General features: G+C 41.6%; 2 protein-coding genes across 4 annotated transcripts in view; one reads left to right on the top strand and one right to left on the bottom strand.

The window, feature by feature from the left end:
• Positions 1–3,522, top strand: part of CAPN2 (calpain 2) — a 112,333-nt gene extending 108,811 nt beyond the window's left edge. The window contains exon 21 of the mRNA XM_073628334.1: positions 1,739–3,522. Within this exon, the coding sequence (XP_073484435.1) occupies positions 1,739–1,762 (24 nt within the window). The 3' untranslated portion in view covers positions 1,763–3,522. The remainder of the gene's footprint in view (positions 1–1,738) is intronic.
• Positions 3,523–8,088: 4,566 nt separating this feature from the next.
• The window catches only part of TP53BP2 (tumor protein p53 binding protein 2), a 104,636-nt gene continuing 93,551 nt past the window's right edge, over positions 8,089–19,173 (bottom strand). For all 3 annotated transcript variants that reach the window (XM_073628332.1, XM_073628333.1, XM_073628331.1), the window contains exons 18-19: positions 10,841–11,040; positions 8,089–8,527 (exon numbers count right to left, since the gene is read on the bottom strand). In XM_073628332.1, coding sequence (XP_073484433.1) covers positions 8,486–8,527; positions 10,841–11,040 — 242 coding nt within the window. In that variant the 3' untranslated portion in view covers positions 8,089–8,485. The remainder of the gene's footprint in view (positions 8,528–10,840; positions 11,041–19,173) is intronic.

The following is a 19,173-nucleotide window of genomic DNA, read 5'->3' as shown; positions in this document are numbered from 1 at the left end:
ATCTTCCTAATAACTCTGACTAGCTTCCCTCTCCCTGCTGAAGATAAACATCCCCACAACATGATGCTACCAATGGTGTCTTCAGGGTGATGTGTAGTGTTAGTCTTCCACCACACATAGTGTTTTGCTTTTAGGCCAAAAAGTTCAATTTTGTCTCATCTGATCAGAGCACCTTCTTCCACATATTTGTTGTGTCCCCCACATGGCTTATTGCAAACTGCAAACAGGACGACTTATGACTTTCTTCTTGCCACTGCTCCATAAAGATCAGATTTGTGGAGTGCACAACTAATAGTTGTCCTGTGGACAGATTCTCCCACCTGAGCTGTGGATCTCTGTAGCTCCTCCAGAGTTACCATGGGCCTCTTGGCTGCTTCTCTGATGAATGCTCTCCTTGCCCGGCCTGTCAGTTTAGGTGGACGGCCATGTCTTGGTAGGTTTGCAGTTGTGCCATACTCTTTCCATTTTCAGATGATGGATTGAACAGTGCTCCATGAGATGTTCAAAGTTTGGGATATTTTTGTATAACCTGACCCTGCTTTAAACTTCTCCACAACTTTATCCCTGACCTGTCTGGTGTGTTCCTTGGCCTTCATGATGCTGTTCACTAAGGTTTTCTAACAAACCTCTGAGGGCTTCACAGAACAGCTGTATTTATACTGAGATTAAATTACACACAGTTGGACTCTATTTACTAATTTAGGTGACTTCTGAAGGCAATTGGTTTCACTAGATTTTAGTTATGGGTATCAGAGTAAAGGGGCTGAATACAAATGGACATCACACTTTTCACATATTTGTTAAAAAAATTGAAAACTATAATTTCCCTTCCTATGTGGCACTTGTTAGTCTATCAAATAAAATCCCAATAAATACATTTACGGTTGTAAAATGACAAGATGTGCAAAATTTCAAGGGGTATGAATACTTTTTTCAAGGCACTGTATAATAAACAAGTTATACTTGCCTGCTCTGTGCAATGATATTACACAATGCTGCCGACTCTCCTGTTCTGGGGTCCCCCTGCTGTGTGTGTGTCCACAGACGCACATTATGCTATTAGGCCCGCCCCCTGCTCCCTCCTCTCACAGGTTTTAATTCACAGTAATCATTGGCCGCTGTCTTTGTGTCTTGTGAGGAGAGGAACTGAGACCAGCACAGCTGCAGACAGGCACAGCATTAGATCGGGATGGGACTCAAGAAAGTATAGGGGAGGAGGGGAGAGGGAGTGATACAATTACTGGGACATTTTATTCCTTATGGCAGGGAATACATTAAGGTAAAAAATATCTTGCCTTTAGAACTACTTTAAAGAAGTAGAGCCAAAGCTTGTTTGGCTGTACTTCTCCTGTGGATCACAGGAATGTGGTTTGTTTTGTACTCCTGTGACCCGTTTTCAGTCAACAGCGGACTGACGTCACAAAGCCGGCCCAGGCTCAGGAAAGATTGGGACAATATGGTCGGGGATCCCCCCCAGAACCCTGGACCGGCACCTGGCTCAGCCTCTCAGCGAGCTACTGAGAGCCAAGCCAGCTGCTCCTGCCAGCCATGATCTGCCTGCATTGTATAGAGACACACAGAGCGGTGATGTCACTGGCCCTAAAATAAGATATGTGATGTAAATGGAAAAGGTTTTTTAAAAATGTAATTAGAAAAGGGTAAGGTTTAATACATGAGCAGAATAAACTTCAGCTTTAGGTAATACATACAACTGAACTGTATTTGTCTTTTCTTTCAGTGGATGTCGTTCACAGTCATGTGATCTGCAGTCTAGAGAACTCTGTATATTACACCCAAATAGAACGCCGACTGCAAGGAACCTTTCTGTTATGTATCTGACCCGGGTGCCTTTAAGAAAAATCCTGTCTGATCTACCTGAAGATCCTCCTAGCAGCATAAAGGACTTACAAGCAACCTCTAATAAAAGAAACATACAGGCCACCTTCTTCTTAAGAAAATGCTAGTTGCCTGGCTCTCATTCTTGCTTCCATGCCTTGAGTCCCTGACCAACACCCCTTTTTTTTTTTTTCCAGACTTCCCTAATCTCTATATTTATCCTTGGTCTGTGACTTGGAATATATTGAAGCCACTAGATCAACACAACATTCAGGCAATTAGCATTTTGACAAGGAGAGGTCATCTATATATTTTCACAGTACAAGTGCCCTATAATCCAATTGATACAGCCATTCATTCTCAGGTTTGGCACCATCTAGTGGCGCCTTGCTGAATGATAACCCTTTTATATGGGAAGAGCAATACTACTTTCATATATGCTCTGATACCTCTTCTGTTTATTTGCCTTATGCCTAAATGCCTTTACCGTCACTGATGAATGTTTACAACATTGCAGCATTATCTGTTTTAGCTTTGCTTACAAATTGTAGGAGTGTAAAGAGAACTTGTTGTCATAGGGCACCTAGAAGCTTTAAAGAGACCTTCTGCAATTCAGGACAAAGTGAGTGTCCACTAAGCCCCCATACCCCAGATACTCCCCTTGCCAGTGCTCCCTCGCCACATTTTCCTCCATCGCAGCCAACACTAGTCAGCTGGAGGTGGACGCTATAGGGGAGCGGTGACAGTGCTCAGGCCTAGCGATTGGCTGGCAGACCCTGTCACATGCTCCTCCCTACCGAGAAGCACCAGGTATTTTTTTTGGCAATGAAAGCAGCAGTAAGGGGAGTATCAAAGGTTTGTGGGAGGAGGGGGGGCTCACCTTTAACCTAAATGGCAATGGTGACAGTTTCTCTTTAAGAAAACCTGTGCTGCCATTGTTGAGCTCTTTCTAAAAATGCTAGTTGCTGGGCTGTCTGTGGCTTCAGTACTTTGAGACGCTGACAAAGCTTGCAGATCAGAAGAGCCAGGCTGAAGTCAAATCTTCTACTCTATATCCTTGTCCCCTCAGTGGTTTAAAAAAAAACAAAACACGGAAGCTGGTGGGTCAGTGTGGTAGCCCAGTAACTAGCATTTTTCAAAATGGGATATTGGTAATCTCTATAAATTTTCACTACAGAAAAATGCAATCAATAGAATATTTTTTTTAAACCTGTCTGTCATGCTGCGGTTACTGATAAGCAACTCTGCCAATGCACAGCTTATATCGCAAGTGTCCACATAACACAATGCAGTCGGTGTAGTTAAACTACCTAACAGAGCTCTAAAGTTCATTGGTGTCAGCAGATTCTCTTCAACAGGAACCACAGAAGTAGAATGTGTGAGCCAAAGCCGCAGTTCACTAGGAGCCAATGATATGCCTCACTTCTCTGTGAGCCAGGAATGCTGCGTTCCCCTTTGGTTCACCTCTTGCAGAATGGTCGCCTTGCGTTGTGTAATAGTCTGGATTAGGTGGTGAAGGGACTTTGGCAGTCAGGGATATTTTATAACCAAATCACTATAAGATAATCTATGCAAAAATCGGAGATAAGCTGTGTTCATGACCGATTTATTTATAATATGAGCCTTGTTCAATATGTTATGCAAGATGATTTTGAAATGCTGGTTAATAAAAAGGAAACTAAAGCATTGGCTGATTTTCTGGATTCTAGTCATTTGCTATATCGACCCGCCGCCTTAAATGTAAACCCCCAACAATGAACTTTTCTTATTTGGTGTTATACCATTGACAGTGTTTTGTTATATCTGTTTGAGAAGTGTAAAAATACCTGTTGATCCTGCCAATCTTGTCAGCTGTGCTCTATGCCTTTGGTGATTTTTATCGGTTACATACTCCCAGGTCTTTCTGTGGGCTGCAAGCACACTGTCCCATGTAAAGGGGATGGGATGGAGGGGAAGTGGTTCTGTGGTCCTAGCAGTTCCTGCTCCAGGGTGACAATAGTGCTTCTCCATAAATACGGTGAGTGTTGTCACCTAGGGTAGGAATAAAAATAGGATTGCCAAACTAAAATGTGTTTAAAAAAAAAAGTAAAATATGCAGATACCACATCTGAGGATTTTTCTTCTTGGGTATAGATTAGGGATCGACCAATTATCTGTGTGGCTTTTTAGAAGTATCGGTCAAAAAAACTGACCGATATTGCTTCAAGGGGTTTTACTGGGGTGATGCTTGCAGCTGCAGGATTCACCCCGGTACCATTCTTTAGAGCAGACGGTCGGCTTTATTGTAATAACCAATGTGGCTCAGCAGCCGCTTGGGTGTTATAAGCTGCAGGAGGGGACATTCTCCCCCCACCAAGTGGCCCCAGCAAACAATTGGCATGTCTGCCAGCTGGCTGAAGACCCAGACAAAGCCGGTGCTACGTTCGGGTCTCGGATCTAGTAACCTGGAAACGATATCATGACATCACTTCCCGGATTACTGGCATCTTAAAGGCGCCAGTTTTAAAAAATAAAAGTATTCAAAAACGCTGATCTTGATGTTTTGAATACTTTGAAGTGCAGAGGAGGGGGGTTTGGGGTCTTATAGACCCCCGATCTCTCCATGAACCGTACCTCTCACATGCCTATTACTGTCACCAGGGATGTTTACATTCCTTGTGACAGCAATAAGTGATAAAAAAAATAAGTAAAATGACAGTGTAAAATTTTTAAATGTACAAAATATCGGCTTTCGGCCCGAGAATTGGCCGAAATATCGGTATCATATCGGCACCGGAAAAACGATATTGGTCGATCCCTAGTATAGATACACCGAAGTCTGGGTACTACTATGCACATGTAATAGTGAATTATTGTCTGCAATTTAGCACACCTACAAGCCTTGATGTGAATTTTTGGGTATCCTTTAGATCAGGGATATGCAATTAGCGGACTTCCACCTGCAAAACTACAAGTCCCATCATGCCTTTGCCTCTGGGTGTCATGCTTGTGGCTGTCAGTCTTGCTATGCCTCATAGGACTTTTAGTTCTGCAACAGCTGGAGGTCCGCTAACTGCATATCCCTGCTTTAGATGAAGACAATTCACCTAAGCTACACATCCATTATTGTGTGGTACAATCTATTCCTACAGGCTTTTCTCTGACCACAACTTGCAGCAGAAAAAAGCAAAACCGAGATAAAAGTACTGGGGATGTACATTTTTTTTTATACTATCCCTGAATTTATCTTCACAGAAAAAGAATGCACATCTAAATAGACTGTTAATCATCTCCTCTGGAAAAAAACAGACTTCCATATCTATAAAAATGTATTTATTCTAACCTATAAAGGGGCCGTGTACATGGGCAATTAGGGTGCAGTTGTGCTCTTAAGATTCCTGTATACTTAGCCCTTAAAATGCCCAATCTAGGAAAGTGACAGGTTCTCTTAAAAAAAACCTCACCTCCTACTTAGGGCCTCATGCACACCACATGCTCAATACAGGCCCCACACAAGGTCAAACCTCTATTAAGGTGTTGCACTGGTGTGTGTGTGTGTGTGTGTGTGTGTGTGCTGGGTACATGGAACATGCTGCATTTAAAACCATGTACAACATACTATAAACTTTAAGCATTACAAAAACAATGATTTACTAAAACTGATGTACACAGAATATGGTGCAGCTGTGTACAGTAACCAATCGGCTTATAGGTTTTAGCCCTGGTTCACACCGAATGCAGCTTTGAAATTGCGTTACTTCAGTGCGATTTTATGTCTGGCTTGCGGACATCTGTGCAACTTGCACAGATGTCAATGCAAATCGCACATGAAATCGTCAAAAATAGTGAGGAACCTTTTCAAAACTGGTGCAAGTCAGTCGCACTGATTTGAATGGTTCCATAGCCAGAAATAACGTGCGACTTGTCATGCAACTTTGATCTATCAAATTGCATAAGTCGCACCTATGTGAACAGGGGATTATTGTTGAAGCTTAAATGAACAAGCTGAAGCTAGAAGCCGATTGGATACTATGTACAGCTGCACCAGTTTTAGTAAGACCCCTTTCACACTGGGGTGTTTTTCAGGTGCTTTTGGGTTAAAAAAAAGCACCTGAAAAACGCCCCCCTGCAGCCCCAGTGTGAAAGGGGGAGGCTTTGTGGGCACTTTTAACCCTTTATTCGGCTGCTAGTGGGGGTTAAAAGCACCACGATAGCGGCCAAAAAGTGCCGCCATAACAGCGGTAAAGTGCCGCTAAAATTAGTGGGGGCTTTACCGCCGACTCCCCCCTGCCCCAGTGTGAAAGTAGCCTAAAATCTCCCTCAATATATATTAAGGGAAAAATTGACGGTATTTTAGCTCATGCTGTTAAAAATAAAAAATGCACATAAATACAGGGGGGTGGATTTAGTAAAGGCAAACAGACTGTGCACTTAGCAGAGCTTAGTCATTGTGGTAAGGCTCTGCTGATTTCTGTCATCCAATCATGTGCAAGCAAATATGCTTCCCCCCCCCCCCCCTTGCACCTGATTGGGTATTCTCTACAAAATGAAGCTTCGCACCACAATACATTTACTAAGGAAGTGCAGTGTTTCTTTTGCTTTTAACCGACCCCAATTTGTTAAAGGAGAAAAAACACAAATCAACTCAAGTGTGTTTAGTGCACATAAAACATAGTGCAATTGGTGCGATTCTAGCCTTTTAGTCACCTTAGCAACACCTCCCCCCCTTCCAATTTCCTGATCCATATAAGCATATGACAGCCCCACTTTCCTCCCAGGATGCACTGCATAGGCCACAGCAGCCATTCGCTAGGCCTAAACACTCATATGAGGTAAGTAATTAACCCCGAAGAGCTCACACAGGGTTTGGACTCCTGGTTCACATGGAGGATTAGAGCACTGGGGGACCAAAGAGACGGGATGCAAGGGTGGTGCTCCTTTAAGAGAGCCGGTCATTTTACCCTAAATAGAAAACCGTGCTTCCTGTGTGGCTGAGATCTCCCAATGCGAGACTAAGCTCCCTCTAGTGGTTATCCTACAAATCTCTATATTTAAAGTACCGTATTTATCGGCGTATAACACGCACTTTTTTCCCCTTAAAATCAGGGGGAAATCGCGGGTGCGTGTTATATGACCCTGAGCTGCCAGAACTAAAAAATCGCCGACCGCGATTTGAAAATGGCGCCGCCGGCGCCGAAATACACAGAGCCGGTCCTCTGCTCTTCTCGGCCACTTTCGGCTTCACTCGAGCGCCGCCCGAACCTAGCCAAGTGTACTCGGCTAGGTTCGGATAGCTCCGCTCACAGTCACACCCATCCCGGGCGGGACTACGAGTGGAGCCGAAAGTGAACGAGAGCCGCCGAGGACCGGCTCTGTGTATTTCGGCGCCGGCAGCGCCATTTTCAAATCGCGGTCGGCGATTTTGAAGCCCAGTATGGCAGGGGATCGAAGGCTGCACTCGGGCAAGGCTGCACTGATGGGCATTTAAATGTAAGTTTTTTTCCCTTCAACTTCCCTCCTAAAATTTTTTTTTCCCTTAAAATTCCCTCTCAAACTTGGGGTGCGTGTTATACGCCGATAAATACGGTATCTAAAACAAAAACTTTTTTATTTTTGTTTTGAATAAAGGGGTAGCATCCCTGTCAAGTTTTTTGTTATCTGTGTTCCTGTTCGGGAGATTCACCCTCTCCAATAGACCTGGTGAACATTATCTGTGGACTGAAAAGTAGGGAAAAAAACGGGCATAGTCAAATGGGGACACTAGTTCCTGTGACAACTGCCTCCCATTAGAAAGATTTCCGCTCATTTCCTGTTGGTTCTACAAGACAAAGTGAAAGGACATCTCCCCCGTGGGAGACATGAATAAAAAACAAAAACCTGACAGGGTTTTTATAGGTTACACAAAATAGGACAAAAAAAAGTTTTGCTTTTAATTCAACACCTTACATATAGAAAAGCATATGAGAGAATCCATTAGAGGCAGAGGGGCGGGGATGTAGCTAAACCACATTTCTCTCAGCACAGAAATCCTCGGAGGTGGACACTGAAACCCACACAGGACTTCAATCACAATATTCCACATCACAACGTGACTTTTTTTTTTTTTTTTTTAATTAAAACCTTTTTTTGTCTCTAGAGTTTACACAGCATTTCTAAACTACATTTTCCAGCAATGAGAAAAAAATAAATATATAATAATGTTTTAGTAAAATACTGAAGTCCTCTATATCTATATGGTCCAGTTGTAAAATGTATACATTTATGTTAGTGAGGAAAAAAAAAAAAAAAAAAAACTTAAAATTTCCACCATTCATGTCATAAAAAAATAATCCATACATGGGGTCTGTGTGCTCTTCATATATGATGCTGGAATGGAACGGAGATTGATGAAGGACTGTGGACGCAGTGATGGTGACCTCAAACAATAATATTGAGAGGGTCAAAAGAAGCTTGGGGGCCCAGCTGAGAGCAGCCTGGACTACCTGTCACTGGTGACAGTCAACAGTCAGATGCACTGGCCCTTTAAGAGTCCAGTGCATTATGGATATATGTGCAGTCGCTGACACAGCGCATGTTGCAATCCTTCATTTATTCAGGAAAAAAATTGTCAATTTTCCTTCAAGTGACGCAGACATCTGGATGTTTCCTGGCTGGAAGATTGCAGAATGATCTAAGCCAAACTTCTTTGTCTTTGTTTGATTCTTGGGTAGAGCTGAAAGTGGAAAACAAAAACATTTACCTAATCAGTTAATGTACTTATAGGAGGACTCCTCATTAAAGTGAACTCCAGGCAGATATAAAATACACAAATACATTCATTCTGAACTCATTAACCACTCGACTTCCAGAAAGATTTACCCCCCTTCATGAACAGGCCATTTTTTGCGTTAATTTAACTGACAATTACACGGTTGTGCGGCTCTGTACCCAAATAAAAAAATGTCCCCCCCACAAATAGAGCTTTATTTTGATCACACCTCTGCGTTTTTTACTTTCTGCTATAAAAACTTATCCAATAGAAATAATGTAAGAAAACAGATTTCTTGATAAATTTAGGACAATGTATTCTGCTACATGTTTTTGGTAAAAAATAAAAAAAAATACCATTAGGTGTATATTGATTGGTTTGAGCAAAAGTTATAGCGTCTACAAACTTTGGGATATACTGTATACTTGAATTAATTTTTTACTAGTAACGGCGGCATTTAGCGACTTAAAACGGGACTGCGATATTGCAGCGGACATTCAGACACTGACACTTTGGAAACCAGTGACAGTGATCAGTGCTACGAATATTCACTATCACTGTACTAATGACACTGGCTGGGAAAGGGTTAAACATCTACGGCGATCAAAGCGTTAAATATGTGCCTAGCCAGTGTTTTAGTGTAAACATTGAGGCGCTTTCACTAAGGCAAGTAATGGATTTTATTCCCTGCTTTGCGGGGAAATAAAATCCATTCCTTCCCCGCTGACAGGACACTGACTTGTTTACATAGAATGGGCTCTGTCCCATGTAAATTCCATACGAGCGTCCGGTGCTGGCAATAATCCATTTTCCGGCACCTGCTCTGTTTAATCCCAGCATGGCTGGGTCGCCGGCGACACACCCCCTACCTGGAAGTGCCAAATCACGTACCTAGTACATGATCTGGCGCAGCAGAGCTGCCTTGCCATCGTATATCTGTGTTATATGGTCGGCAAGCCGTTCTACAGTCTAAACTTTTTTTTTACTGTAATGCATTCCTTAACCACTTCAACACCTGGCCAATTCTGTCACTTATCACATACATGCTAGAACATTATTTAGAACCCCCCATACATTATTTATATAGACCCTAGAGAATAAAATGGAGGGGGTTGCAATTTATGTCACATGGTATTCACGTAGCGGTTGTAAAAAAAATACACTTTAATGAGTTTTAACGCACAAAAACACAATAGAATACATAAAATGTAAAATATATAAAATATAAAAGATGATGTTATGCTGAGTAAATAAATACCATGTCACACTTTAAAATTGTGCAAGCTCATGGAACGGCTCGAAACTATGGTATTTATAAATCTCCATAGGCAACACTTTATAAGCCTCTACAGGTTACCAGATTACAGTTAAACAGGAGGTCTGTTGCGAGAATTATTGCTCTCACAACGTTTGCGGCAATACCTCACGTGTGCTGTGAACATAGTTTACATATGTGTGCACGACCTATATATGTGTTAAGGTAAAAAACACCCCACTATCTGTCCTACCCCTTCTGTCCTTAAACACTTACCTGGCATAGATGAAACTGAGGACAGTGAACCCATAGGATCCTGCTGCTGTCAGTCAAACTCATGTCAGGAGGGAGTAGGGGTGTGGCTTACCAGTGCTGTCTATCTATAGGGTGCACAGCCCGGCTTGGGACCCAACAGGAATGTGTGCCAATGGGTGCCTCTTTAGCACCCAACTTGCTACAAGGAAGCACCTGAAATAGGGGGAATCTGACAGCGACAGTGGGGACTGCCAAAAGAGGAAGTAAGCAACCTTTCTGTGCAGTATCATTGCGGGAAAGTATAACCTCTTTATTTTATTGTTTTTGTTTTGTATTGTTTTTTTTTTTTGTATTGTTTTTAATGCCTATACTATCACTTTAAATGTAAGCATGTAAGTGGCCCAGTATCGGGCTTCTTATAGTCCCTGTACAGCAGGGCTGAAGTGAGAGAGGAAGCAGTACAATAAATATGCTGACACGAAGCATGCAGAGTGGAGAACACAGCAGAGTGACAGATGAGCTCACGAGACTGTGCTGCTTCTCTTTTCATTGTCCAGCCGCAGGCTGGGGGCAGGTCCAAGGCAACCTGGGCTCAAAGGAAGCGGATTGAGGGACATTTAGTGGCAGAAAAAAAAAAAAAAAAATACTGCGGGGGAAATCTCTGGATTTAAGCTCAAGATTGAACCAGCCAATTTTTGGTCCATGTATACCCTACTTTATATGAAATATAGGGCCCCTGGGATGTCCATGTTGTAGACAATACATACCCCAAGAAGATTGCGTGGGACGTATCCTTCCTTGTCTCCTATACGTGCCCACCACCATTCAGTCTCATCTTCATCTTCCCGCCGGATTATGGTCATGCAATCTCCTTCCTTTAAGCTCAGCTCATCATTGCTGTCACTCTCATTGTCCCAGAGAGCATAGAGGACTCCGCGATTCATAATGCCCATCTTCTCTTGAACACCTGCAGAACAACATGTAGGATCTGAGTTAGCCAAAATGCAGAATACATACAGTGGATATAAAATGTCTACACACCCGTGTTAAAATGTCAGGTTTTGTGATTTAAAAAATAAATGATAAAAAATTTCAGAACTTTTTCCATCTTTAGCCTGGGGTCACACATGCGAAATTCCAGCAGGTTTGATGCGTTTAGGAACACACCGATTCGCAGTTCATGTAAAAAGCATAGTATTCCATGGCTTTGGTTCACATCTATGCACTGCGAATTTGGTGCGAGGAAAAATAACAAATAAAAAAGGGTCCTGTGCGCGTTTACTGTGAGTGCGATGCAAATTCCTATGGTGCAGTGTGAGTTTTATCTTCATAGGCTTCAAATGAACTTCAAGTAAACTCAAAGCACACAGTTCACATCTCTGAATTGTTCCCTGTCTGCCTGCAGAAATTCGTGGTAAACTCCCACCTGTCCACCTCAAAACGCAAGGCAAATTCACACCTTACACAGGACAAAAAAAAAAAAAAACGGATCAAATTTGCAGTATATTGCATCACAGTAGTGTGAACCTAGACCTAAAGTGACCTATAAAAACTGTACAACTCAATTGAAAAACAAACTGTAATCTTTTTTTTTTTTTTTGGGGGGGGGTAAAAATAAAATTATGTGGTTGCATAAGTGTGCACACCCTCTTATAACTGGGGATGTAGCAGATTTCAGAATTAAGCAATCACATGCAAACTCATGTTAAATAGGAGTCAGTACACGCCTGCTACCATTTAATGTGCCTCTGATTAACCACAAATAAAGCTCAGTTGTTCCAGTAGGTCTTTCCTGACTTTTTCTTAGTCGCATTCTACAGCAAAAGACATGGTCCGCAGAGAGCTTCCAAAGCATCCACGGGATCTCATTGTTAAAAGGTATAATGCCCCGTACACACGGTCGGATTTTCACATCAAGTGGAGAAAATATGGCCAACAGTGACATTACCAAGAACTGGATGTCCCTCCAAAATTGATGGAGAAGAAAACTGGTCAGGGAGGCTGCCAAGAGGCCTACAGCAATATTAAGCCTGGGGTCACCCTTATGGGAATTTACAGCGGGTTTGATGCGTTTACACAGATCCGCAGGTCATGTAAAAAGCATAGTATTCCATGGCTTTGGTTCACATCTATGCATTGCGAATTTGATGCGAGTGTGATGCGAATTTCTATGGTGCAGTGTGAATTTTATCTTCATAGACTTCAATTGAACTTGCAGTAAACTCGGAGCACACAGTTCACATATCTGCGAATTGTTCACTGTCTGCCTCCTGAAATTCACGGTAAATTCGCACCTCACACAGGACAAAAAAAATGGATCAAATTCGCAGCAGTGTCAACCTAGGCTAAAGGAGCTGCAGGAATATCTGGCAAGTACTGGCTGTGTGGTACATGTTACAACAATCTCCAGTATTCTTCATATGTCTGGGCTTGGGGAAGAGTGGCAAGATGGAAGCCTTTTGTTACGAAGAAAAACCTCCAAGCCCGGCTAAATTTTGCCTGAAAACACATCTGAAGTCTCCCAAAAGCATGAGGGAAAATGTGTTACAGTCTGATGAAAGAAACCAAGGTTGAACTTTTTGGCAACAATTCCAAAAGATATGTTTGGTGCAAAAACAACACTACACATCACCAAAAGAACACCATACCCATCGTGAAGCATGGTGGTGGCAGCATCATTCTTTGGGGCTGTTTTTCTTCAGCTGGGACAGGGGCCTTAGCCAAGGTAGAGGGAATTATGAACCGTTCCAAATGCCAGTCAACATTGGCACAAAACTTTCAGGCTTCTGCTAGAAAGCTGAACATAAAGAGGAACTACATCTTTCAGCATGACAATGACCCAAAGCATACATCCAAATCAACAAAGGAATGGCTTCACCAGAAGATTAAAGTTTTGGAATGGCTCAGCCAAAGCCGAGACCTGAATCCAACTGAAAATCTGTGGGGTGATCTGAAGAGCTGTGCACAGGAGATGCCCTCGCAATCTGGCAGATTTGAAATGTTTTTGCAAAGAAGAGAAGTCAACGTGTGCCATGCTGATAGACTCAAACCCAAAAAGACTGAGTGCTGTAATAAAATCAAAAGGTGCTTCAACAAAGTATTAGTTTAAGGGTGTGCACACTTGTACAACCATATTTTAGTTTTTTTATTTTTACTTCCCTCCACCTAAAAGATTTCAGTTTGTTGTTCAACTGAGTTGTATAGTTTATAGGTCACATTAACCACTTAAGGACTGGAAGATTTGCCCCCTTAATGACCAGGCCATTTTTGTGATACGGGACTGCGTTGCTTTAACCGTCAATTGCGCAGTTGTGCAACGCTGTACCTAAACAAAATTGACGTCCTTTTCTTCTAACATAGAGTTTTCTTTTGATGGTATTTGATCACGTCTGCGGTTATTTTTTGCACTATAAACAAAAAAAGACTGACAATTTTGAAAAAAAAAACCCAATATTTAACTTTTTTGCTATAATAAATATCTAAAAAAAAAAAAAAAAAAAAAAAAAAAAAAAATGTAAAGAAACGAAATTTCTTCATCAGTTTAGGATAATATGTATTGTGCTATATATTTTTGCCGGAAAAAAATTGCAATAAGCGTATATTGATTGGTTTGCGCAAAAGTTATTGCGTCTACAAACTAGGGAATATACTTATGGCATTTTTATTATTGTTTTTTTTTTTTACTAGTAATGGCGGTGATCTGCAATTTTTAGTGGGACTGCGACATTGCGGAGGACAGATTAGACACTTTTTGGGGACCATTGACATTTATACAGCGATCAGAGCTAAAAATAACCACTGATTACTATATAAATGTCACTGGCAGGGAAGGGGTTAACACTAGGGGGTGATCAAGGGGTTAAGTGTTCCCTAGGGAGGCGTTTCTAACTGTGGCGGGAGTGGACTGACAGGGAATAAAGAGAGATCGCTGTTCCTGATTCCTAGGAACAGCAGATCTCTTTACTTCCCTGACAGAACAGGGATCTGTCTGTTTACATTGACAAATCCCCGTTCTGTCTCTCTCAGAAGCGATCGCGGGTCGCTGGCGGACATCGCGGCCACGCGAATTGGCTTTGAAGTCACACGGTGGGCCCCCGCGTGCGCCCCCTATACCCCTTAAAAAGTGGCCGCTGTACAGCTACGCCGATTCACGTAGGAGAGCCAACTTACCGCCGCATAACGACGGTGGCTGGTCGGCAAGTAAAGGTGGAAAAAGTTCTGAAATTTATCTTGGTCTCATTTTTTTACATCACAGAAATGTGACATTTTAACAGGGGTGTGTATTTTTTATATCCACTGTACATAATATGACACACAAAGAGTGCTGAAGGCAAAGATAACATTCTAAGAACTTTTATTCAGAACTCAATGAGTTTTAGATGTTCTGATAGTCCTCCTTGGTCAGGATCAAAACACATGAAAATATAAAGAGGAATAGGATGTCAAAAAAAATCTAAATAATATCTACTAAAAGAATAGTAAACGATAAGTATTAAACAGCATGCAGAGTACCAGCAACGCAACGTCACATCTGAAATACGGGAATGAAAGTGCGTGCTCAGCTCTACAGGACTTCTATCAAGACTCACAGGAGTTCAGCTTTATTCTTACTTCAACACAATGGTGGCAGACATCACACAGAGCATTGGCAACAGCCACTATAGGTTTGTATGAGTTCCAAGTGGATGTTTTGGACAAAACAACCTTCAGACTCAATGTTGGATGTGTACGCTGATAGTGCTGGGGTTGGAATAGTACGCAATTGAGCCAATGGTCCTATACAGTGCCTTGAAAAAGTATTCATACCCCTTACATTTTCTACATTTTTTTGTCATGTTACAACCAAAAACAAAATGTATTTTATTGGGATTTTAATGTGATAGATCAACACAAAGTGGCACATAATTGTGAAGTGGAGGGAAATGGAAAATGTTTTTTTTTACAAATAAATATGTGAAAAGTGTAGCGTGCATTTGTATTCAGCCCCCCCTGAGTAAAACCACCTTTCACTGCAAGTCTTTTTGGGGGTGTCTCTACCAGCTTTGCTCATCTAGAGAGTGACATTTTTGTCCATTCTTCTTTGCAAAATAGCTCAAGCTCTGTCAGATTGGATGGAGAGCGTTTGAACAGCAATTTTCAAGTCTTGCCACAGATTCTCAATTGGATTTAGGTCTGGACTATGACTGGGCCATTCTAACACATGAAGTCACATCAAGTCTTTTGCAGACTCGAACAGGTTTTTTGCTAAGATTGCCCTGTATTTGGCTCCATCCATCTTCCAATCAACTCTGACCAGCTTTCCTGTCCCTGCTGAAGAAAAGCATCCCCACAACATGATGCTGCCACCACCAGGTTTCACGGTTGGGATGGTGTGTTAAGGGTGATGTGCAGTGTTGGTTTTCCATCACACATAGCGTTTTGCTTTTAGGGCAAAAAGTTTGACCAGAGCACCTTCATCCACATGTTTGCTATGTCCCCCAAATGGCTTCTCACAAACTGCAAACGGGACTTCTTATGGCTTTTGTTCTATAATGACTTTCTTCTTGCCACTATAAAGGCCAGATTTGTGGAGTGAACAACTAATAGTTGTCCTGTGGACAGATTCTCCCACCTGAGCTGTGGATCTGTGCAGCTCCTCCAGAGTTACCATGGACCTCTTGGCTGCTTCTCTGATTATATCTCTGCCATATTCTTTACATTTTCGGATGATGGATTGAACAGTGCTCCGTGAGATGTTCAAAGTTTGGGATATTTTTTTTTTATAACCTAACCCTGCTTTAAACTTCTCCACAACTTTATACCTGACCTGTCTGGTGTGTTCCTTGGCCTTCATGATGCGGTTTGTTCACCAAGATTCTCTAACAAACCTATGAGGACTTCACAGAACAGCTGTATTTATACTGAGATTAAATCACACACAGGTAGACTATTTACTAACTAGGTGACTTCTGAAGGCAATTGGTTCCACTAGATTTTAGTTAGGGGTATCAGAGTAAAGGGGGCTGAATACAAATGCATGCCACACTTTTCAGATATTTGTAAAAAAAAAAAATAAAATCATTTATCATTTTTCTACCACTTCACAATTATGTGCCACTTTGTGTGGATCTATCACATTAAAATCCCAATAAAATACATTTACATTTTTAGTTGTAACATGACAAAATGTGGAAAATTTCCAGGGGTATGAATACTTTTTCAAGGTACTGTACTGTATGATACTTATTGTAATGTCAAAAATCAATAATTGGGGGAAAAAAGGGGGGAGGGGAGATTCCTTTTATAATTAGTGTTATGCATACTTATATTTAAAGTATATCATGGGAATATTTAAATCCAGGGAATTACGACTGCCACTGCACACCACAGGGTCAGAAAGGAAAAGGTTTCCACCTTTTAGGCAAAACTGGCCCCTGTGACTCAGGAGGATTTGATCTGCCTGCTGTACAAAGTTAGAAAAACGAAAACATTTTTGACTGAAGTTACACTGCAACGGGCATCTTCATTCATCCTACTTAACACTAACTACTCACTGCCAACCAACAGCACACACCCTGAATACTGCACCACCTTCACCACTGGCAAGTAATGTGCCAGAAACCTTGGCTATACAGGGGAAGAGGCCATTTGTTCTGATCTCTGGTACACTGCGGATGAGCTTTTCCTAAAGCAGTATTAAACCCAAAACCAAAAATGTAATATATTTCAGCTAATTAATCATTAGATGTGGTGGCTGCATTAGTTTTCATTTTTAGGCTTTTTCCCTCTGTTTTCACCTGGTGACCTGGCCAGTAACACACCCCCTGTGTTAGAATACTTCCACACTGGGTGAAGGAGCACGGGAGGCACATTTGGACAGCAGCATTGGCAGTATGGGGCTGTAAAGTAACACAAATCACTTGCATCCCCTCTGTTTTATGATGATATTAAATACAGTGTGTCAGTTTTTTCAAAAAAAAAAAATTATAGTCCTAAAGACCTTCTTGCACAGAGACCAGCTCTGCAGTCATGTGACCTCCCTCTGCTGGCTAGTTGACATCAGAGGGGAACCTCAGCCTCTTCTGCTGCTCTCTTTAAATCGGAAAGAGCGGAGGGAGGTCACGTGACCGCAGAACAGAGCTGTGCTAAGAGATATCTAGGATTATACATTTTTTTTTTTTAAACAGACACTGTACTTAATAGCTTCATAAAACAGAGGGGATGCAAGCGATTTATGAATCTGACTTTGCAACTACTTTAACGCTTTATAAGTAGTTACAGCAACAATTGTTTTTTTTTTTCCCTTTTGGGATAAAGGCTTTTCATAAATAAAAGCAGATCATTGTAAGCACCCCAGTTAGTGGTAAATGGTTTGTCTCAACCATGTAACTGCTACAACTACAAAAGAGCTTGTTCTTTTTGAAAAAAAAAAAAAAAAAAAAAAAAAAAAAAAAACACGACTTCTTGGCCAGATCAGTCGATGAAAATAGAAGAAATAAAGCCTAAAAAATTAAACGAATGCAACCATCACATCATAAGAATTGGTAAGCTGCAATATAATAAATGTTTGCTTTTGGGCTTAATACCGCTTTAATTAGGGTTGCTTGGGGTTCTCGAGCAACTTTGGACACTCAGGTAGGCAAGTACTGACACCAATTATCTTTTTAGCCATCATTACGTGGAGCATTACTCCCACTGACCACCAATGTAATGAGGCCCTTCTCTCACTGACCACCAATGTAATGAGGCCCTTCTCTCACTGACCCTCCCAAAGACCACCACCGATCTCAAACTTCACCTGCCACCAATTTAGGAGGTACTTTTCCACTGACCGTCACAGGAAGTGGGCACTTCATCACTGTAACCACCATTGATGGGGAACACACATTTTTTCACTGTCCGCAATTATTTGCTGGCCATTAATATTTAATCATTACTCAAAATAATTTTGTTGTATAGAGCTGCCGTTTTCTAATGCCGCAACTTACTGTTCATACCAAAGTAGCTATAGATACAGTATTATTAGACCTGAATGTTATTTTATGGGTCCCCCATGTTAAAAAGGTTTAGAAAGGTTGATGTGGACATTGCATTTTACCCAACTGATATCCTAAAAAAGTTTTTTTTTTTAAAGAAAAGCTAAATAAAAGTAGAAAAAGAAAAAAAGGAGTGTGTGAACTTGTGCAGTAAACAACATCTAGATTGTTAAACCTATTTGGAGATTATTGCTGCAGCTTAGCAACAGAGCTGATACCAGGATATGGCCCCCTGGCAGATTACACATTACACAGAGTAGGTAATTCTGTTTAAAAGGGCCAGTCTTTGTTATTTACACCTCTCTGTGCATAGACAGGAGGTTCTGACAGTTTTGGCAAAGACCATTCTCCATAGATGCAACTCACAGCTGCTAATCTGTCAGACGATGAAACTGGCTCCGAGTCGTTTCGGATTATAGCAGATCCAAGCAATGCCAGTTAGAGCAGGAACATTTACACCCATTTTTTTCTTCATGACTAGGCAATTTTTTTCCATATGGCACTGCGTTACTTTACCTGACAATTGCACGGCCGTGCGACACTGTACCCAAATACAATTGTATCTCACAAAAGCGAGTACACCCCTCACATTTTTGTAAATATTTTATTATATTTTTTTCATGTGACAACACTGAAGAAATGAAAACTTTATTACAATGTAAAGTAGTGAGTGTACAGCTTGTATAAGTCCCGGTTCACACAGGGGCGACCCGTCAGGCGACTTGCCACCTGACAAGTCGCGCTTCATGCACTACTTTGGGGCTACTTCAGAGTGACTTGCATTGGCCTCTATTAAAGTAGTCTTTTGTCTGAGGTCGCTCTGTGTGGCGCAGCTTCAGAATCAGAGCATTCTTTGCCATGAGGTGCCATGTTGAACTTCCAGTGACTAGTATGAGAGAGTGAGAGCGATAACATCAAATTCAACACACCTGCTCCCCATTCACACCTGAGACCTTGTAACACTAACGAGTCACATGACACCGGGGAGGGGAAATGGCTAATTGGTCCCAATTTGGACATTTTCACTTAGGGGTGTACTCACTTTTGTTGCCAGCGGTTTGGACATTAATGGCTGTGTGTTGAGT

This window comes from Aquarana catesbeiana, linkage group LG04 (genome assembly GCF_042186555.1).
Source record: "Aquarana catesbeiana isolate 2022-GZ linkage group LG04, ASM4218655v1, whole genome shotgun sequence".
In the NCBI taxonomy this organism is placed as follows: domain Eukaryota; kingdom Metazoa; phylum Chordata; class Amphibia; order Anura; family Ranidae; genus Aquarana; species Aquarana catesbeiana.
Note: the sequence above shows the minus strand (reverse complement) of the source record. Positions and strands in the feature narration are given on the sequence as shown.